Here is a 20,832-nt window from a genome sequence, read left to right as displayed (position 1 = left end):
GTGCAGGATGAAGATAGTTTAAATTATCCAACTTCAATGGCATTTGTGATCCTTTAAGGCTATTTAGTTTATCAAATGAAGCAATTCATGGCCTCTACACTTAAAAGAAAACTTAAACATGTTTTTAAACAGAAACGTCTAACTTCATTGTATTGAGAAACAAGATGCATTTGAAATCCAAAGGGGCATCTCAACCCAACACTTAAGACTATTTCCCTTTAAAATTTCATTTTCTCCTCTCATCATTTTCCTTTCAAACTGCTTACTGAGCCTAATTTCTAAATACTATTAACACATTCCGGACAGGTGGTTTAACTTTCTAGGGTGTTTTAACTTTCTTTCCATGCTTTAACTGAGGCTGTCTGAGGAAAGTCAAAATACACTAGAAGAAATCAGCTACTTTACTTGAGTTTTTAGGTGACTCAGTATTACATTTTCGAACTATGATAATAAATAATCAGTCCAGGGGCATTAATGTCCACCATTTTTAAATACATGGTTATGACCACAAATGGAGATGCTTGGGATGTGCCCGTTGCTCCATTTGACAGGTCTTCCTTGTATGAAGATACATAGTTTTCCTCATTAAAAATCCTATCTTTGTTAGAGAATAGCACTTCCCAAATTATTTCCAATAGTGATTCCTTTATGGACTGCACATCACAAATCTCTTTCCACTGCTTTAATTCCTGGCTGTCTTTATTGGCTTGGTATTCAGCCAGTATTCAGGTAGACCCATTACATTCAATCACAATGGAAAGATGATTTTTCCCTGGGGAGAGACAGGTGATCTCAGATAGAGGTTGGTCGGATGGGAGATGTAGATGTGAAGAGATGTGCATGGAGATTGTGACCATGAGGTAGAATAAATGCACTTACATTTATTATATAGAAAGGAAAACACTTGATTTTTAAAGGCCATAGAAGTCATGCCAGTTATCCTAACTCATACCAAGAAGAAATCAACAATGGACTTCTGATGGAGTCTAGGAACTGAACCTGTACTGTTTTGACACTCTAGCCATGTGGGCCTGGAACTCACTGTATAGGCCAGATGTCCTTAAACCCATAACAATCATCCTGCCCATGCCTCAGACTTTCCATCTTAGGTCATTCTGAATTCCAAGCAAAGTTGCTGCCCATCATTACACAAAGTTTTCTTCAGTTCAGCTCACATGCATTCATTGACTTCCATTCTCAACAGCAACAAGCCACATTTGTAAATCTTGTTTTTCACTTCTCATATTTTTGGAATTAATCGCTGTCTCTCCTTCCTTTTCTCCATTCCCCAAGTCTGAGGAAACAGCACTGGAACCCAAAAATCACATCATCAAATCATAGGAAGTCATATCACCAAAAATATTTTCAAGTCAGGGTAGACTGATACATTACTTTAACAAACATGCTTCAATTTCAAGGACACATGATTTGCATTTGGTGAGGAAGCTACCAAAAGGAAAGCATCATCTACAATGAATTACTCAGAGAAGCCCAGAATTTTGCTGTAAGTTCTGATGGCATCCATGCTTTTGATTGTCACATTTAAAACCAGGTCAGTTATCATGGGCAGGGTTTGTAAATGCACTTTGCATTCAAAGATATAATGAAGCTTATTTTATTCCTTACACAGGCATCCTATTTTTTTTTTTTTTTGCTATATTGTTTTATTTGTGTTTGTGGTCTCCTTTGTCCTCAGCAACTATCCTTGGAGGAAATAATAATAATAATAATAACATCAACAACAATAAAAATCTGATATTGATCTGGAGGTAAGATATGCACATGGAATCCGTGAATCATTTAAAATAGCCTAGTGGGTTACAGACCTTGGCCTCCCTTTTTCCTTTCATTTGTTTACTAGACAGCATTTTCCCCTGAAGCCCAGGATAACTTTAAACTCAGAAACTTCCAGCCTCAGCCTCCCAGGTGCTCACAGTTTTATAGCATGCTCTGCCCACTTGTCATTCTCCATTAACTCCACTCATGACTGTACCTATAATAATTTCATGAGATACCCTTGACTCTGCTCAGTCTCTTTTAAAAAACCTTTTTTTAAAATAAGCTCCTAGCATCTGATTTTTCAAGCATCTTAACCTTGAAGGAAGGGCTGCCAATTCCCCCCACCTCCCCAGGATACATCCTGGATGTATTATAGAGAATATTATAAACTGTGTTAAGTTTTAAACAATTCTTTCTTGAATAAAATGCAAATGAGCAGACATCACGTCAAAAATCCCATACACAAGTCATAAGGAATGGAGAACATTGGATCCCTAAACACCAATTCAATGTGCATTAGATATGAGAGCTTTCTTAGCCCAGAAAGATCTGCTGCTTTGTGAAGAAAGTTATTTTCAAACCCTCCAGCTAGACATTGAACAGAATTAGCATCAACAATTCCAAAAATGAACAACAGTAGTACCCGCAACCAAGCCAGGACCTCCTAGTTGTGCCGCACAAATGAGAAAGGAGATTCTGTAGAGTTCTGCAAAAGAGGCAGAAGTTTTACATCTATCAAGCAGCCAGTATCTTTATAGATTTGACTCGTTGCTTCATTGAGAAAATAGAGGTTAAATTTTATAAGCTCCTTAGTCACACACAAAATGATTCGCTAACGGTCACCTAGCGCCCAAAGAGAGCTAGGAGCCTGCTGCTCTTCAGCGCTCTGCATCCCGTTGTACAGACAGTGCGTAGCTGGCTGGGGTGGGCTCTCTTATTGTGTCAAATCAAACCTTCTCTTACCTCAACTTCCTTGTTCTTCTCTTTGTTTCTGCCCATTGAACTTCTCCCATTGCTGGCTGTCTCCCGGGCTGGGATTACAGAAATCTGGTGGAAGGGCATATTGGCTGGGCTGCAGGTGGCCAAACCCTGATTGGATGCCTTATGGCTTCACTCGCCCTGAGAAACCCTCCTGCAGAACTGTTCATATCCTTGCTTTGCCAAACTTGGATCTAAATAAAAAAAGGAGGAAAATAGTGTTTGAGACACTGTACAGCAGTGGCCAAACACACTGAAAGGAAAACTGTAAAAATATGTAAGAGCAATAACCCAAGGAGTATTACATTCTCAGAAGGATGATTTACTGCAAGTCATAACTGCACTGCTTTGTCACTCATGCATCCCCCTCCCCTAAGAGCATCATGGGAGACAATTCAATTTCTACCGTACCTAATAACTGTCATGGAAACCAAGGAAACCCAGGTCTCACGGGCCCTTATTAACAACTGCTCCTTTTAATGGCACAGACTCCCACATTTGCAGCGACTGACATGGGCTTTTGTTTCTACCCAGATCCCTAGGAGTCTGTGGAGCACCCAGAGACATGCATCCTGCTGACAAGGTAAATAAGCAGAAGGCTGAGAAGCTTAGTGTCCGATTTGGATACAAATCTCTTCCTTGAAAGGCTGGGCTAGCTGCGTGTGTGCCCTTCATGCAGCTACAGTAATCTGCTTAGGTCAAAGGAGCTGTCAGGAGTGAAGAGCTTTAGATGAGATGCGAAGAGAAAGGAAACAGAGGGGAGAGGGGGACATGGGTAAAAGGAAAGAGGAAAAGAGAAAAAAGGAGTGGGAAGAGATGAAAGGAAGGAGAAAGGGAGAGAAGAAGCAGGGATAGGAAGATGGAAAAGGAAGAGGGGGAGAGAGAGAGGAGAGGGGAAGAAGGTGAAAAGAAAGGAGATAAAGAGAGGAAGGCAGGAGAGGGATGGAGCAAGAAAAGAGGAAGGAATTAGGGACTGAGAGGAAAGTGCCTGGTCACAGATGTGGATGAGGGACAGAGGGCAAGCAGGAGAAGAGCAGAATGGGGAAACAGGTAAGCTAAGCCAGCTGCAACCTGTTCTCAAAAGCACAAAAACTACCAGGCAGGCAGCACTCATTCCTGCTTAGGGGCAACTCCTGTGCTCTCTGGAGTAGACTTATTCATTTCTGCTAGGGACTCCATGTCCTCTTGGGAGGATAAAATGATTTGGGGGGAAAATATATCAGAACTTCTACTCTTCAAAGTGCAAACAGAACCAAGTTTTGAAAACAGTTCCCAGGAGATGATCTTTGTTGGTCACTGTGACCCACCTCCAGCTATCTTCATATTTCATATCAATAGTGTCATTTTCAACATGACCTTACAGTTTGATTAAACTCACGACAGAGAAGAAGTGTAGCAGAGATAGCTCCTGTCATTGACAATAGTGTAAAAGGACTCATGGAAAGACTGCCAAAATACAAGCTGTTTCTAATCTAAACATTTACACTGAAATAAACACTTCTGTGTATTTTCAAATATGAACCTGGCGTGGATTCCTTTTACCAAGTTAGTGACCTTCACGCGCTTCACTCACCTGCTCTCTGTCTAGTCAATATGAACAAATTTTCAAAAGCATAGTTAACCTGAGACTCGTTTATGGATTTGGATTCATCAGGGCTGTTATGAGCATTAGAGATGGACCTATCAGAGATGGACCTATGTTAAGACATCCATGAGTCCTGTACAGCAAAGAATCTTCAGAACCATCTAGTCTAGCACTAAAGAAAGCTTAGGATAATCCGATGAGGAATGCATATTTCTGTAGAATACTTTTTTAATGGAGGCAGGTAGCAAAATACCATTGGATTCTGCTTATTGCCAGTCTCAGCTTGCAAAGAAAGTTGGTAAGCTACTGAAGATTGAGTGAAGGGATTATGCAAGGGCTAGCCTCTTCCAAACCTTCTGGCCTTATTTCTATCACTCAGGAGGAAAGGGAGGAAGGAGCACAGAGGCCTGCTTGGTACAGAGCAAGAAACTGTCTTAAAAAATAATCCATTTGAAGTTAAATTGATGTTGGTTAAGCATTGCTGTGGTTTAAGAGTCACATCTATGACCTGTAACTATGAAGGAGAAATCCTTACTTTAAAAGCAATTGCTAATCCCTTTATCCAGGACAGTCTTAATTAAGAGGAGGTTGGAAATGGAAGTCTATAAATCTAATAGTCTGTGACAAATACTAAAATGTAAATTATAAACTTCTTTAAGAAAATCATATTACCAGTGTTTACTCCATAGAAGCTTCTAGCAACAGCCAAGGCAATTTTCCAGATAAAGTTAGACTTTAGTACTTTCCTCTAAATATTCCATTAAAGTTACAGGAGATTTTTAGCTTGAGTTAACAAAGTGTCTGTCTTAATCCTGCACCTCATTATGGATGTAGGGAGATCATTTGTTTATTGTGAATTTTTTTTAAACTAAGATTTAAAATTGAAGCTAATTTGACTTACATGGTTGAGCTACTTCAATTTGCTATCTTTTATCCTGAAATTTAGATTACAAATTGAATTTCAGGAAAAAATTATATCTTAGAATGTTTTTCACACGAGATGCTGTCTGCTAAATCTTTTCAATCAAATGTTTAGAGTTAAGAAAAATTAATAAACGTTTATCACAGCTTATATTAAGAATTGCAAAGACTGAGATAAAATTTTATAATTGTTATTGGGACAGAAAAATATGCATTTCAGCACTTCATTTGTCTGAATTGGAAGGCTGGAACTTTCACCAGCTTGTGTCTGTGATGCATGTTTACCTGTGCCATTCCTCAGGTAATGCCTGAAATACTTTCCAGTCAAAGGATGAAGCCTCTGGGGGCAAACATTTCATGTAACAATTGAAGGCTCAGGGAATTCTGGGGATTGCAGTTCTCCTATGGGAGTCTAGGCAGATTACACAATCATTAACCCCAGAGAGTAAAAGAGGAGCCATATACCCAGCAGCTGTGTACTAACAATAGACAGAAAATGGTCACACTATAGTCTTTCAGCAAACAGGTATTCTTACAATACCACACACTCGAGATGTATAAACTGAACCCTGTGTAAACTTTGTAATATAATTATTGATGAAACTGTCCTGATTTGCTCACTGTTGCCTGGACACAGTTTCCTAAGAATATCTAGATGTCTGTGTTTCTTCTGTGTTCTGACTTCTAAGCCTTTGGTTTTGGAAACACCAACACATTGCTTACCTCTGCCTCCTGAATCCTGCACTGTAGTTACTAACACTGAAGACCATACCATTACCACCACCTGACACACAACAGACTTCTGCTTTGCAGCTCAGCATAAGGTTTTAAAAGGAAAACAAAGCAAACAGTGTATTTGATCCTCTACCACGAGATCCGTCCCAGTTTTTACTAAATCCAAAAAGGAAGGAGGGAAGATAAGGCTAATTAAGGGCAATTGTCATGATGGCAATTAAATAGGAAGGGAGATAAAATATCAGTTAAAGACAGGGAAACAGGAACACATCTCCTAACATACTAGATAGACAGACTGACAACTTAATCCAATAAACATGTACTGGCTATCTGCTGTGTTTCCCCGGCATACTAGGAGTGAATGGGTAAGAGGAAATGTGAACATCTTTGACACAGTTTCTATGGCCAAGGAATTTACTGTGCCCTTAGGGAGATTTGGCCAGTATAAGTTTATCAGTTTTTAAAAATGGAATCCTACATCAACAGCTAATGCTTAAAATAAGTGAAATACTAAGTGCTAATGTCAGAGATAAAATCAGCAACAAGAAGTCACGAGACTTGAAGAAAAGGAAGGCCTGAGTAAAAGAAGCCATTATTTAAATGACATAGAAGAGGTATTTGTTCTAGTTTGCTTTTCCATGGCTATGATAAGAACACTGATGAGAAGTATCTGGGGATAGGAAATGGTTAATTCAGCTTCCAGGTTACAGTCCACCATCAAGGGAAACTTGCAAAGAAACAGATGCAGGAAGCTAGAGGCAGAACTGTCACAGAGACCATGAAGGAAAGCTGCTTATGTACTTGTACTCAGACTCCTTTCTTATATAACGCAGGACCACTTATGTACCACCCACAGTGTGCTAGGCTTGCCCTTATCCATAAAAATGCAATACGAGATTGGGTGATAAAATATTAGTAGCACTTGTTTGTTGTTGTTGTTGTTTTTCTAATTTAAAATAACCTCCTGACAATCCAACTGTTTTACCAGACCCATCAGAGACTTCTATGGTTATGATAAATGCAGGTAGGATAAATCTCAAGATGGTAGCAGAACTTATGTGCCCATATCATATTGGTTTTACAGGCATTTAAAATCCAAGTGTTCCGGCACTATGTGAAATGTCCAAGGATCTGACAATGGCTAGCCTGCTTGATTGGAAGTCTCAAGAGTACCAATTTGGTTCTGAATAACTTTAGGAATTCTGCAGAGATGCTGGTCTTCAGTCCATGTTGGAAACCCAAATGAAGCAGCTTCTAACATCAGTAAAAGAATACAGCATCCATGGAATAAATATATTTGTCAACAATAATTAAACCAACACAATCCCTACACCAAAGTCTCAGGGAACATCAAGGAAAACAAGGCAGAAGTGTCAGTAGAGCCAGAGGACTAGGAAGTCTCTGTATGATTTAGGTCTCCTAGAAATGAAAAAGAAGCTATACCCATGACACCAGAATGGTATGGCTACCTAAACAAGACCTGAATAATCTGAATGGTTAATTAGTCTCCTCTCATGATGAGTTCCTGGGAGAGACTGAACATGCAATGCAAAGTCCTTAGCCCTGAAATCACAAATCACATTACACACAAGTCACACTAACCAGACTCAGTAGGATATATATATATATATATATATATATATATATATATAATATATATATTGTGTGTGTGTGTGTGTGTGTGTGTGTGTGTGTAACAATGTAACAATAATCAAAGAAAGTCCTCAATTTAAGGCATGTCATGGAAGAGGTTGGAGTAAGAGAAGGGATGTAGTAGTTATATAATTGTACTATAATTAGCAGGAATTAAAAAAACAGTTTGATGGCATTATATTAAAGGACATGGAAGAAGAGGAGGAAGAAGAGAATGAGGAGAAACCCAAGCAATAAAAACCCAGGATTCCTTCTTCTGTGTTCTTTATTTTTGAGCTGCTGGTCCAGAACTTGCTGGGCCAGTACCATTAGGTTGTGTCTACCTACTTCAAATAATCTGATTAAGAATGTCTGTTAATGGGGCTAAGAAGATGACTCCTTGGTTAAGAGCACTGACTGTTCTTGCAGAGGTCCTGAGTTCAATTCTCAGCAAGCCCTGGTGGCTCACAACCATTTGTAATGGGATCCAATGCCCTCTACTAGTGTGTCTGAAAAGAGAGACAGTGTGGTCATATACATAAAATAAATAAATAATTTGTAAAATTTCTGTCACTAAAAACTGCATGGTATTTGTTTCAATACAGACAGGTTGTTTAATGGAATAAACCCACATATCTATGGACACTTGGTTTCTTCCAAAAAACTAAAACCATGCAATATAAAAGGAAAAGCATCTTCAACAAATGGTCCTATTCTAACTGGAGGTCTGCATGTATAAGAATGCAAATAGATCCATATTTATCATCCTGTACAAAACTCAAGTCCACATGGATTAAAGACCTTATTGTAAAACCAGATACAATAAATCTAAAGAATAGAATAACCTTGAACTCAGTGGTTTAAGAGACAATTTCCTTGACAGAACACAAATAGCTCAGGCACTAAGGTCAACAATTAAAAAATGCTACCTCTTGAAACTGAAAATCTTCTGTAACCCAAAAGATACTGTCATTAGGCCAAAATGGCAGCCTACAGATGGGGAAAAGATTTTCATCACCCCTATTTCAGACAAAGGACTAATATATAAAATATAGAAATAATTCAAGGAATTAGCCACCAAGCAAATCAAATAACCCAATTAAAATATGGAGTACAAAGCTAAACAGAGAGTTCTCAAATGAGGAATCTTGAATGCCCAAGAAGCAACTAAAGAAATGTTCAGTGCCCTTAATTATCAGGGAAATACATATCAAAATAACTCTGGGATTCCAACTTACATCTATCAGAATGGCTAAGATAAAAAACAAAACAAAACCCAAAGCAAAAACAAAACAAAATCTCAAGTAACAGCACATGCTGGCAAGGATGTGGAGAAAGAGGAACACTCCTTCATTGCTGGTGGAAGTGCAAACTTGTACAATTACTCTGGAAATCAATCTGTCAGTTCCTCAAAAATTGGGGATAATTCTACATGAAACCCCAGCTATACCACTCCTTGACATATACCAAAAAAGTGCTCTACCATCCCACAAGGACATTTACTCAACTGTTCATAGCAGCTTTATTCTTAATACCCAGAATCTGGAAACAACTTGGATGTCCCTCAACTGAAAAGTGGATAAGGAAAATGTTTATTTACACAATGAACTATTATTCAGACATTAAAAATAAGCACATCATGAAAGTCACAAGCAAGTGGATGGGACTAGAAAATGTCATCCTGAGTGAGGTTACCCAGATCCAAAATAACATGCAAGGTATGTACTCACTTATAAGAAGATATTAGCTATAAAGTACAAGATAATCATGCCATAATTAACAAACACAAGGAAGGCTAATATCAAGGATGGCCTAGGAGGATAGCAGACTCTTTCTCAGAAGGGAAAACAAAATACATGTTGGAAGTCAGTAAAGAGAGGGAACTGAATGGGAGAGGGAATGGGGAGGGTAGCTGTGTGGGGGAGGGTGGGATGGGATGTAGGGAGAGCAAGGTAGAAAAAAGGGAAATCCAGGGGCAGGGTGAGGAGGAGGCAATCTCTATGATGTAGCAGAGACCTGAGATGGGAAAGGCCCCAGGGGGCCTCTCTGGGCAACTCTAGCTGAGACTCCTAGCAATAGGAGATATTGATCCTGAAGTGGGCATGTCCTATAGCCAGGCAGGACTCCCAGTGTTAGGATAAGGACAGCAACCTACCCACAAAACCTTTGTGTCCTGCCTACAAGATATGCCGGGACAAAAATAGAATAGAGACAGAGGGACTGTCCCAAGTTGAGACCCATCCCACTGGCATGAACCAATCCCTGACACCATTAATGATGCTCTGTTATGGTTGCAGTCAGGAACATAGCATCACTGTTATTTGAGAGATTCCACCCAGCAGCCAATGAAAAGAGAGGCAGAGACCCACAGCCAAACATTAGATAGACCAAAAAGCAAGCTTGGGACATATGCAGCCAATAAGCATCTCGGTCCCCAACAGCAGGTCAGGAGCTCTCCCTGAATCTGTTGACTGCCTGCCTGTCCATCACATTCCCCTAAATGTACTGCCTTGTCTGGTCTCATTTGGATAGGATATGCCTAGCCCTACAGGAACTTGGTGTGTGTGTGTGTGTGTGTGTGTGTGTGTGTGTGTGTGTGTGTGTGTGTAGGAGGCAAGTGTTACCTACAGGGGGATTCCTTTCTCAAAGGAGAAGTGAAGGGAGGTGAGGGGTAGTTGATATTGGTATTTAAAGTGAATAATAAAAAGAGAATGTCTGTTATAGAGATGTCCATCACCTTGCATTTTAGTTACTTCTAGAGACTCAGTCAAGTTGCCTTTGCACATGACACTATAAAGTTTCCCTCAAGTCTTTACAGGGAATTTTGGCCACTTAGTGGCATGAGGGAACTCTGGTGAACAGGAAAATAGCTAGACTCCTGCAGTCTACGATCTAGGTGGTACTGTAGTTGAAATGGTTTTTCCATGTTAATCTATACATAGCAGCTCCGGGGTGTCGTCATTTTTCCTCTGTGTTGGAAATGCCTTTGTATTTTAGCTTAAGAGAAGGACAATAGAAGTTAAGTGATGAAGAGTAGAATCTGAGCAGTACTCACTCCAATTCAGTTCTTATCATTCACTTTTATGTTCCCCCCATTGGGATCTCCGAGGGGCCAGCTTCTCTGGAACACACAGCCTAGATACCTTGCCTACCCTTTACTCCACATGAGAGTATAGGAAGATGGTGGAGGCTGGTGTTTAAAGGTAGGATAGATATTTTATTTTCTGAGGTCTTTCCCCCCCATGTATGTCCTCAGCTATTTCAATCACTGCCTACAAATGACTATTTTTGAAAAAGCAGTTTATTTAATGAATGTCGCAAATATTGGAAGTAAAATCATGGTATGCAACTGAGTATCAGGGATGTGGGTTCGTAGTAGAGTATGTGAAGCACAGAGGCAACTTCCAGGAAAAAAATGGAGCAAGAAGGAAGGGAGGAAGGAGAAGGGAAGGAAAGACTGTTGTTCTGAAGAAAAATAAGAATTCTACTGGGTTTTGATATTTAAAACACGAGTTTTATATATTTCCTCTCTTTTTTTCTAAACTTCAAAAATGAAGCAAGTCCAGTGGGAGAGCTGTTGGTCAACACCAAGTGAGCCTGCCACTAAGTTATCTGAATGATAACTTCAGCTTATCCTGACATGCTGGTCAGTGTACCTCACAGGCATCAGAGCAGAGCAGAACTGTTGGCTGCCTCCTTCCTCTGGAGGCATGCATGGTGCCTTCTGGTAATAAATGTAAAGAATAAAAATAACAACAAACAAACAAAAAACAAAAAGGGAATTTTTGTTTTTTATCCCAAAAGCAATATTTCTTCTGGGAAGAAATTTTATTCTGGCTATGAACTCTCTGCTGAAGAAGCAATGCTACTATTGACTCCATGTGACTGTGCACAGTAATTTGCCCTCTACTTTCTCATCCTTTAGATCAAACTTTCTCTTCATTGAAACATTTCTTGTGAGGCATTCTCTCCAACACAAAAGAAATGTCCTCGCCCCCAGTGACATATGTGAGTGCCACCCTTTTTAATTACATCGAAGCAACTTCACGGTATGTTTACTGAGTTGCTGAATGCAATTAGAGCCTGCGTGATATGCAAGGAAGCATGAGCAAAACAGCTTTTCAGAGGAGTTAAGATTGATAGACCAGGCCCTACTTGGTGATTAGGGGGATAAACCACGGCTCGTAACCTGGGCAGTACAGATAACAACTGCAGCACAATTTTCAGCATGGATGAATCAGTATGGCTCTGTAACAGAAAATTCCGCTGTGACTGTGAGATTACAGTGTGTGTGTGTGTGTGTGTTGGGGGTGGGGGGTGGTGAAAGGATGAGAGGAAATGGAAGTGCTTAGAAGAAAATGAGTTAAGAAAAAAATAAACCCAGGAAGAGCTGAATTTTGTAGTCTATTCTTTGACTTATCAGGAAAACAACAACAAAACAGCAAAATGAGAGGTGATTCAAACAACCCCCACAACAGTGTGTGGGTTTTGTTGTTGTTGATGGTTGTCTTTGTTTGTTTGTTTTTTATCCCATTTGAACCCAATACATTGGAACTTTGTATATACTAGCTTCGAAAATAACTGAAAAGTACTTGGGACTGGGGAAAAGACTCACTGCATGTAGTGCTTGCCATACAACTATTAGAACAGGAGATCAGAGATTCATCACACACCCGTAAAATCCAAGCAAGTGTGGTGGCCCATCTGCAATCCCAGGACTGGGAATATGAGATTTCACATTGCATGCTGGCTACAAGAAGCTTCAACAGTGAGCTCAGGCACCAGGGAAGAGACACTGCCTCCCTGAGTAAGGTAGAAACCATGTTAAGAAGACATTCCATGACATCCTGGGGCCTCTGCATGTATGCTTGCACAGTTGTACCTTCACATAGGCATACATGCACTGTACAAAACATTTTTTGAGTTAAAATACTTATTGTTTATAGTGAATAATGAAATCATTCTTCAGGGCACAAATTCTAAAGTTTGGTTCATTTGTTTGCTTTGGAAGGTTGTTTAGGGTATCTCAGCTGCCATGGATAAAGTTATCAAAACAAAATGATGAAAACAAGAGTAGCAATAGGCTCCCATTGATCTCTTTGGGTACATAAAGTACCATGTTATGATTCTAATACTTTAATTAACTTTCAAAAAGATTCTGAGAAATAGGTAACACAATGACATTCTTCATAAACTGTAATGAATAGATCTAACAGTAACTTGATAACTACATTAATTTATTTAATGACTATATAAATATCCATTTCAATAATTATAGTAAAGTAATTTTTCTTTTTTGAGATTTTTATATTATTAAACCATTTCTCCCTTTCTTTTCTTCCTCCCTCCTAGCCTTCCTGTATACACCCTCACCATTCTTTCTCAAATTCATATCTATCTATCTGTCAATCTATCTATCTATCTATCTATCTATCTATCTATCTATCTATCTATCTATCTATCTATCTCCTGCTCAGTTCATATAATGTTATTTCTATGTATGCATGGCAAGTCTATGAAGCCTCAACCCTACACTAAGAGTTACATTTAAGTAAGGAGTGATGGGCATTGGAGAAATAGTCTTTTCAAGGAAGATCACATCAATTAGTTAACCACACCAAATGGTTACCCCTGAAACACATGTACATGTAACATTATATAGACTGAACAGTGCCAGGAGCCTACCCAAGCACTAGTTTTCTCTGAAAAGCAGGCAGGGATGGCAGCATCTGTGACTTACAAGGCACAAAACTTGGTTTGTGAAAGTAAAGATTGCTTATTATTAAATAACATTTACCATTCTTGACTCTAAGTTATTCTGAAGCCAGAACCCCCAGGCACCTGGTGCTTAACACCCAGTTGGTATATTTAGTAAAGTTTTTTGTTAGTGTTTCTTTCTCTCATGCAAAGAAACTTTACCTGTCATTGAACAGGTGAAAGGGAGACTTGGAGCAATTAAATTTGGGAACCAGGAAAAGGTCATGCTGGCAGAAAGAAAAACTTTTATACAAGCAAATATGTATAGATTAAACACATTCATGCATACATTCACCTCTTTGTTGGACTGAACCATCTGTCTCATCAACTTATATACTTATACACATACCTATATTTACAAATATATATTTGGTAGCTGGAGTAAAAGTCTCCACAAGCAAGTTTACAAAGCAAGCACCAGCACAGAAAAAAACCTCACTCATTCTGGATGAAAAATAAGCTCCAGCTTTTATTGCTCTGAGAAAGTAGTTTCTACCTTTTTATTGCTGAATGAAAGAAACCTCAAGATTGTAAGAAAAAAGCCCTGTCCTTGTCAGTAAGAAACTCTGTTGTTAAGGAAAAAAAAACTGTCACAGACAAATGGATGGAACTAGAAAATATCAACCTGAGTAAGCTAACCAAGTCACAGAAGCAGACATGGTATGTACTCACTAATAAGCAGATATTAGGCAAAAAATATGAAGCTCAGGAAGAAGGAAGATCAAAGTGTAGATGCTTCAATCCTATTTAGAAGGAGGAACAAAATAATCTTGGGAGGTAGAGGGAGGGACCTGGGAAGGAGAAAGGAGGAGGAAAAAGGGAGACAGGATCAGGTGTGGGAGGAGATGGGGGAGAAATACAAAGGGTCAGGAAATTGAACAGAAGTGTGTAGCAGTGGGGAATGGGGAAACAGGAGTAGCCACTAGAAAGTTCCAGATGCCAAGGAAGCAAGAGTTTCCCAGGACCCAGTGAGGATGACATTAGCTGAAATACCCAACAAAGGGTAGAGAGAAACTGTAGAGATGATATCCAGAGGTTAGGCACTGTCCCTGGTTGAGGGTTGGGGCTACCCATTCATCTCAAAATTATTAACCCAGAATTGCTCCTGTCTAAAGGAAATGCAGGGAAAAAGAGTAGAACAAAGGCTGAAGGAAAGGCCATCCACAGACTACCCCACCTAGGGATCTATCTGATCTGCGGACACCAAATCCAGAAACTATTGCTGATGCCAAAAAGTGATCGCTGTCTACTGAGAGGCTCTGCTAGAGCCTGAACAATACAGATGCAGGTTCTTGCAGGCAACCATTAGACCTATCGTGGGGACCCCAATGAAGGAGTTAGGGCAAGGACTGAAGGATCTGAAGGGGTCTGTAACCCCATAGGAAGAACACCAAACAAGCCAGTTCCCTCAGAGCACTAACAACCAAAGAGTACACATGGAGGGACCCATGACTCCAGCTGCATATGTAACAGAGGATTGCCTTATCTGGCATCAAAGTGAGGGGAGGCCCTTGGTCATGTGGAGGCTCCATGCCCCAAAGTAGGGAAACCAGGAAGGGGGATAACATTTGAAATATTAATAAATTTAAAAAGCAATAAAAACTGACTTATTGTAATAAAACACTCCCTGCTGCTCTCTGCTCTGCTTCTATTCTGCTTTTGCTCTTATTTTCTTCATTCCTAGTTCTTGTATTCTTTCAGGATACATGATCACAAGGTATTTTTTTTTAATTAGATACTTTCTTTATTTACATTTCAAATGTTATCCCCTTTCCTAGTTTCCCCTCTGAAAATCCCCTATCCCTTCCCCCCTCCTCTGCTCATCAAACCACCAAATCCTGCTTCCTGGCCCTGGCATATTCCCATATACTGGGGCATAGAACCAAGGGACTCTTCTCCATTGATTACTGACTAGCCATCCTCTGCTATATATGTAGCTAGAATCATGAGTCCTACCATGTTTTTACTTTGATTGGTGTTTTAGTCCCAGGGAGCTCTGGGGGGTGCTGGTTAGATCATATTGTTGTTCCTCCTATGGGGATGCAAACCCTTTCAGCTCCTTAGAAACGTTCTCTAGCTCCTTCATTGGGGACAATGTGCTCCATTCAATGGATGACTGTGAGTGTCCACAACTGTATTTGTCAGGCACTGGAAGAGCCTCTCAGGAGACAGCTATATCAGGCTCCTGTAGGCAAGCTCTTGTTGGCATCCATATTAGTGTCTGGTTTTGGTGGTTGTTTATGGGACAGATCTCCAGGTTGGGCAGTCTCTGGATGGTTATTCCTTTAGTCTCTGCTTCACACTTTGTGTCTGTAACCCCTTCCACGGGTATTTTGTTCTCTCTTCTAAGAAGCATCAAAGTATCCACACTTTGGTCTTCTTTCTTCTTGAGTTTCATCTGTTTTGTGAACTGTATCTTGGGTATTCCAAGCTTCTGGGCTAATATCCACTTATAAGTGAGTGTTTATCATGTGTGTTCTTTGTGATTGGGTTACCTCACTCAGGATGATATCCTCCAGATCCATCTATTTGTCTAAGAATTTCATAAATTCATTGTTTTTAATAGCTGAGTAATACTACATTATGTAAATGGATACATTTTCTGTATCCATTCCTCTGTTGAGGGACATCTGGGTTCTTTCCAGCTTCTGGCTATTATAAATAAAGCTGCTATGAACATAGTGGAGCATGTGTCCTTATTACATGTTGGAGCATCTTCTAGGTATATATCCAGGAGTGGTATTGCTGGATCCTTCAGTAGTACTGTGTCCAATTTTCTGAGGAACCACCAAAATGGTTTTAAGAGTGGTTGTTCCAGCTAACAATCCCACCAGCAATGGAGGAGTGTTCTTCTTCCTCCACATTCTCGCCAGCATCTGCTGTCACCTGAATTTTTGATCTTTGCCATTCTGACAGGTGTGAGGAGGAATCTCAGAGTTGTTTTGATTTTCTGATGATTAAGGATGTTGAACATTTTTTAGATGATTTTCAGCCATTCGGTATTCCTCAGTTGAGAATTCTTTGTTTACATCTGTATCCATTTTTTTTTGTTTTTTTTTTGTTTTTTGTTTGTTTGGTTGGTTGGTTTTGTTCGAGACAGGGTTTCTCTGTATAGCCCTGGCTTTCCTGGAGCTCACTTTTTAGACCAGCCTGGCCTCGAACTGAGAAATCTGCCTGTCTCTGCCTCCCAAGTCCTGGAATTATAGGTGTGTGCCACCACAGCCTAGCTGTACCCAATTTTTAATAGTGTTATTTGGCTCTCTGGAGTATAACTTCTTGAGTCCTTTGTATATAAAAGATATTAAGCTTCTATCAGATTTAGGATTAGTAAAGATTTTATTGTAATCTGTTGGTTGGCTTTTTGTCTTATTGACAGTGTCCTTTGCCTTACAGAAGATTTGCAATTTTATGAGGTCCCATTTGTTAATTCTTACAGTACAAGCCCTTGTTTTTCTGTTCCGGGAATTTTCCCCCATGCTCATATGTTTGAGGCTCTTCCCCACTTTCTCCTGTATAAGTTTCAGTGTCTCTGATTTTATGTGGAAGTTCTTGATCTACTTAGAGTTGAGCTATGTCCTAGCAGATAAGAATGGATCAATTCACATTCTTCTACATGCTAACTGCCAGTTAAACCAGCACCATTTGTTGAAAATGCTGTCTTTTTTCCACTAGATGGTTTTAGCTCCTTTGTCAAAGATCAAGTGACCACAGGTGTGGGTTCATTTCTTGGACTTCAATTCTATTTCATTGATCTACCTGACTGTCACTATACCAGTACCATGCAGGTTTTTATCACAATTGCTCTGTAGTAAAGCATTAGGTCAGGCATGGTGATTCCACCAGAGGGTCTTTTAATGTTGAGAATAGTTTTTGCTATTCTAGGTTTTTTGTTATTTCAGATGAATTTGCAAATTGCCCTTTCTAACTCTGTGAAGAATTGAGTTGGAATTTTTATGGGGATTGCATTGAATCTGTACATTGCTTTCATCAGGATAGCCATTCTTACTATATTAATCTTGCCAATCCATGAGCATGGGAGATCTTTCCATCTTCTGAGATCTTGTTTGATTTCTTTCTTCAGAGACTTTAAGCTATTGTCATACAGACCTTTCACTTGCTTAGTTAGAGTCACACCAAGGTATTTTAGATTACTTGTGACTATTTTGAAGGCTGTTCTTTCCCTAATTTCTTTCTTAGCCTGTTTAGCCTTTGTGTAGAGAAAGGCCATTGATTTGTCTGAGTTAATTTTATATCCAGCTACTTCACTGAAGTTGTTTACAAGGTTTAGGAGTTCACTGGTGGAATTTTTGGGGTCACATATGTATACTATTATATCTTCTGCAAATAGTGATATTTTGACTTATTCCTTTCCAATTTATACCCCTTTGATCTCCTTTTGTTGTCTAACTGATCTGGCTAGGACTTGAAGTACTATATTGAACAGGTAGGGAGAGACTGGGCTGTCTTGTCTAGTCCCTAATTTTAGTGGAATTGCTTCAAGTTTCTCTCTATTTAGTTTGATGTTGGCTACTGGATTGCTGTATATTGTTTTTATTATGTTTAAGGTATGGGCCTTGGATTCCTGATCTTTCCAAGACTTTTATCATGAAGGGGTGTTGGATTTTGTCAAATGCTTTCTCAGCATCTAATGAGATGACCATGTTGTTTTTGTCTTTGAGTTTGTCTATATAATGGATTACGTTGATGGATTTCTGTATATTGAACCATCTCTGCTTCCCTGGGATGAAGGCTACTTGATCCTGATGGATGATCGTTTTGATGTGTTTTGGATTTGGTTTGCGGGAATTTTATTGAGTAATTTTGTATCGATATTCATAAAGGAAAATGGTCTGAAGTTCTCTTTCTTTGTTGGGTCTCTGTTTAGGTAACAGAGTAATTGTGGCTTCATAGAACAAATTTGGTAGAGTACCTTCTGTTTCTATTTTGTGGAATAGTTTGAGGAATATTGGTATCAGGTCTTCTTTGAAGGTCTGATAGAACTCTGCACTAAACCCATCTGGTCTTTGGCTTTTTTTGGTTGGGGACTATTAATAACTATTTCTATTTCTCTAGGGGATAAGGGGCTGTTTAGATCCTTAATCTGATTCTGATTTAACTTTGGTCCCTGGTATCTATCTGGAAAAGTACCCATTTCATCCTGGATTTCCAGTTTTGTTGAGTATCAGCTTTTCTAGTAGGATCTCATGATTTTTTTTTTTAATTTCCTCAGATTCTGTTGTTATGTCTCTTTTTTCCTTTCTGATTTTGTTTATTAGGATACTGTCTCTGTACCCTCTGTTTAGTCTGGCTAAGGGTTTATCTGTTTTCTTGATATTCTCAAAGAACCAGCTACAGGTTTGGTTGATTCTTTGTATAGTTCTTTTTGTTTCCAGTTTGTTGATTTCAGCCCTGAATTTAATAATTTTCTGCTGTCTACTCCTCTTGAGTGAATTTGCTTCCTTTTGTTTAGAGCTTTTAGGTGTACTGTCAAGTTGCACTCAGAGCTATGGATTTTCCTCTTAGCACTGCTTTTACTGTGTCCAATAAGTTTGGGTATTTTGTGGCTTCATTTTCACTAAACTCTAAAAAGTCTTTAATTTCTTTCTATATTTCTTCCTTGACCAAGTTATCATTGAGTAGAGTGTTATTCAGCTTCCATGTGTATGTGGGCTTTCTATTATTTATGTTGTTATTGAAGATCAGCCTTAGTCTGTGGTGATCTGATAGGATGCATGGGATAATTTCAATATTTTTGTATCTGTTGAGGCCTGTTTTATGACCAATTATATAATCAGTTTCAGAGAAGGTACTATGAGGTGCTGAGAAGAAGGTATACCTGTTTGTTTTAGATTAAAATGTTGTGTAGCTATCAGTTAAATCCATTTGTTTCATGACTTCTGTTAGTTTCACTATATCTCTGTTTAGTTTCTGTTTCCATGATCTGTCCATTGATGAGAGTAGAGTATTGAAGTCTCCCACTACTATTTCGTGCTGTACAATTTGTGCTTTGAGCTTTAATAAAGTTTCTTTAATGAATGTGGATGCCCATGAATTTTGAAAGATTACCTTCTTCCTTTTTCTAGGGCATAGTTTCACTCCTTGTGTTGGAATTTTCTCTTTATTATCCTTTGAAGGGCTGGATTCGTGGAAAAATATTGGATAAATTTGGTTTTGTCATGGAATATCTTGGTTTCTCCATCTATGGTAATTGAGAGTTTTGCTGGGTTTAGTAATCTAGGGTGGCATTTGTGTTCTCTTAGGGTCTGTATGACATCTGTTCAGGATCTTCTGGCTTTCATAGTCTCTGGTGAGATGTCTGGTGTAATTCTAATAGGTCTGTCTTTATGTATTACTTGACCTTTTCCTTTACTGCTTTTAATATTCTTTCTTTGTTTTGTGCATTTTTTAAAAAATTTTGATTATTATGTGACAGGAGGAATTTCATTTTTGGTCCAAACTATTTGGAGTTCTGTATACTTCTTGTTTTTCATGGGCATCTCTCTCTCTCTTTAGGTTAGGGATGTTTTCTTCTATACTTTTGTTGAACATAATTACTGGCCCTTTAAGTTGAAAAAACTCTTCATTCTTATCTATACCTGTTATCCTTAGATTTGGTCTTCTCATTGTGTCCTGCATTTCTTGGATGTTTTGAGTTAGGATCTTTTTGCATTTTGCATTTTCTTTGATTGTTGTGTCCATGTTTTCTATGGAATCTTCTGCACCTGAAATTCTCTCTTCTATCTCTTGTATTCTGTTCATGATGCTCCTGATTTCTTGCCTAGGTTTTCTATCTCCAGAGTTCTCTTCCTTTGTGATTTATTTATTGTTTCTACTTCCATTTTTAGATTCAAGATGGTTTTGTTCATTTCCTTCACCTGTTTGGGGTGTTTTCCTGTAATTCCTTATGGGATTTTTGTGTTTCCTCTTTAATGGCTTCTACTTGTTTAGCTGTGTTTTCCTGTATTTTTTAAGGGAGTTATTAATGTCCTACTTAAAAATCCTCTACCAGCATCATGAGATATGATTTTAAATCTGAATCTTGCTTTTCTGCTTTGTTGAGGTATCCAGGTCTCACTGTGGTGGGAGTACTGGTTTTGATGATGGGAAGTAGTCTTGGTTTCTCTTGGCAAGATTCTTGCATTTGCCTTTCACCATCTGGTAATCTCTGGTGTTAGATGTTCTTGCTGTCTCTGGCTGTAACTTGTTCCTCCTGTGAGTCTGTAAGCCTGGGTCAGCACTCCTGGAACACAAGCTCTCTCCTGGAAAGAACAGTGCACATAGGGCTTCCAACAGCCTCAACTCCTGGGTGCAGATGTAGGCCAGTAGGATGCTGTCCAAGCTGCTCTGCTGCTTCTGAGGTCCGAGTGGACCTGCCTTATAGAGTCACAGGAGAGAAATAATGGGTCTCACCTGAGTCCTGGGGGTCAGAGCACTCCCTAGAGGCA

General features: G+C 39.2%; 1 protein-coding gene across 4 annotated transcripts in view; it reads right to left on the bottom strand.

Moving 5' to 3' along the window:
• The window catches only part of March1 (membrane associated ring-CH-type finger 1), a 781,857-nt gene that overhangs the window by 462,697 nt on the left and 298,328 nt on the right, over window positions 1–20,832 (bottom strand). For all 4 annotated transcript variants that reach the window (XM_029480933.1, XM_029480929.1, XM_029480931.1 and 1 more), the window contains exon 3: window positions 2,743–2,951. In XM_029480933.1, coding sequence (XP_029336793.1) covers window positions 2,743–2,841 — 99 coding nt within the window. In that variant the 5' untranslated portion in view covers window positions 2,842–2,951. The remainder of the gene's footprint in view (window positions 1–2,742; window positions 2,952–20,832) is intronic.

Source organism: Mus caroli, chromosome 8, assembly GCF_900094665.2.
Source record: "Mus caroli chromosome 8, CAROLI_EIJ_v1.1, whole genome shotgun sequence".
Taxonomy (NCBI): Eukaryota; Metazoa; Chordata; class Mammalia; order Rodentia; family Muridae; genus Mus; species Mus caroli.
The sequence above is the reverse complement of the archived record's forward strand: the minus strand, read 5'-3'. Positions and strand labels throughout refer to the sequence as shown.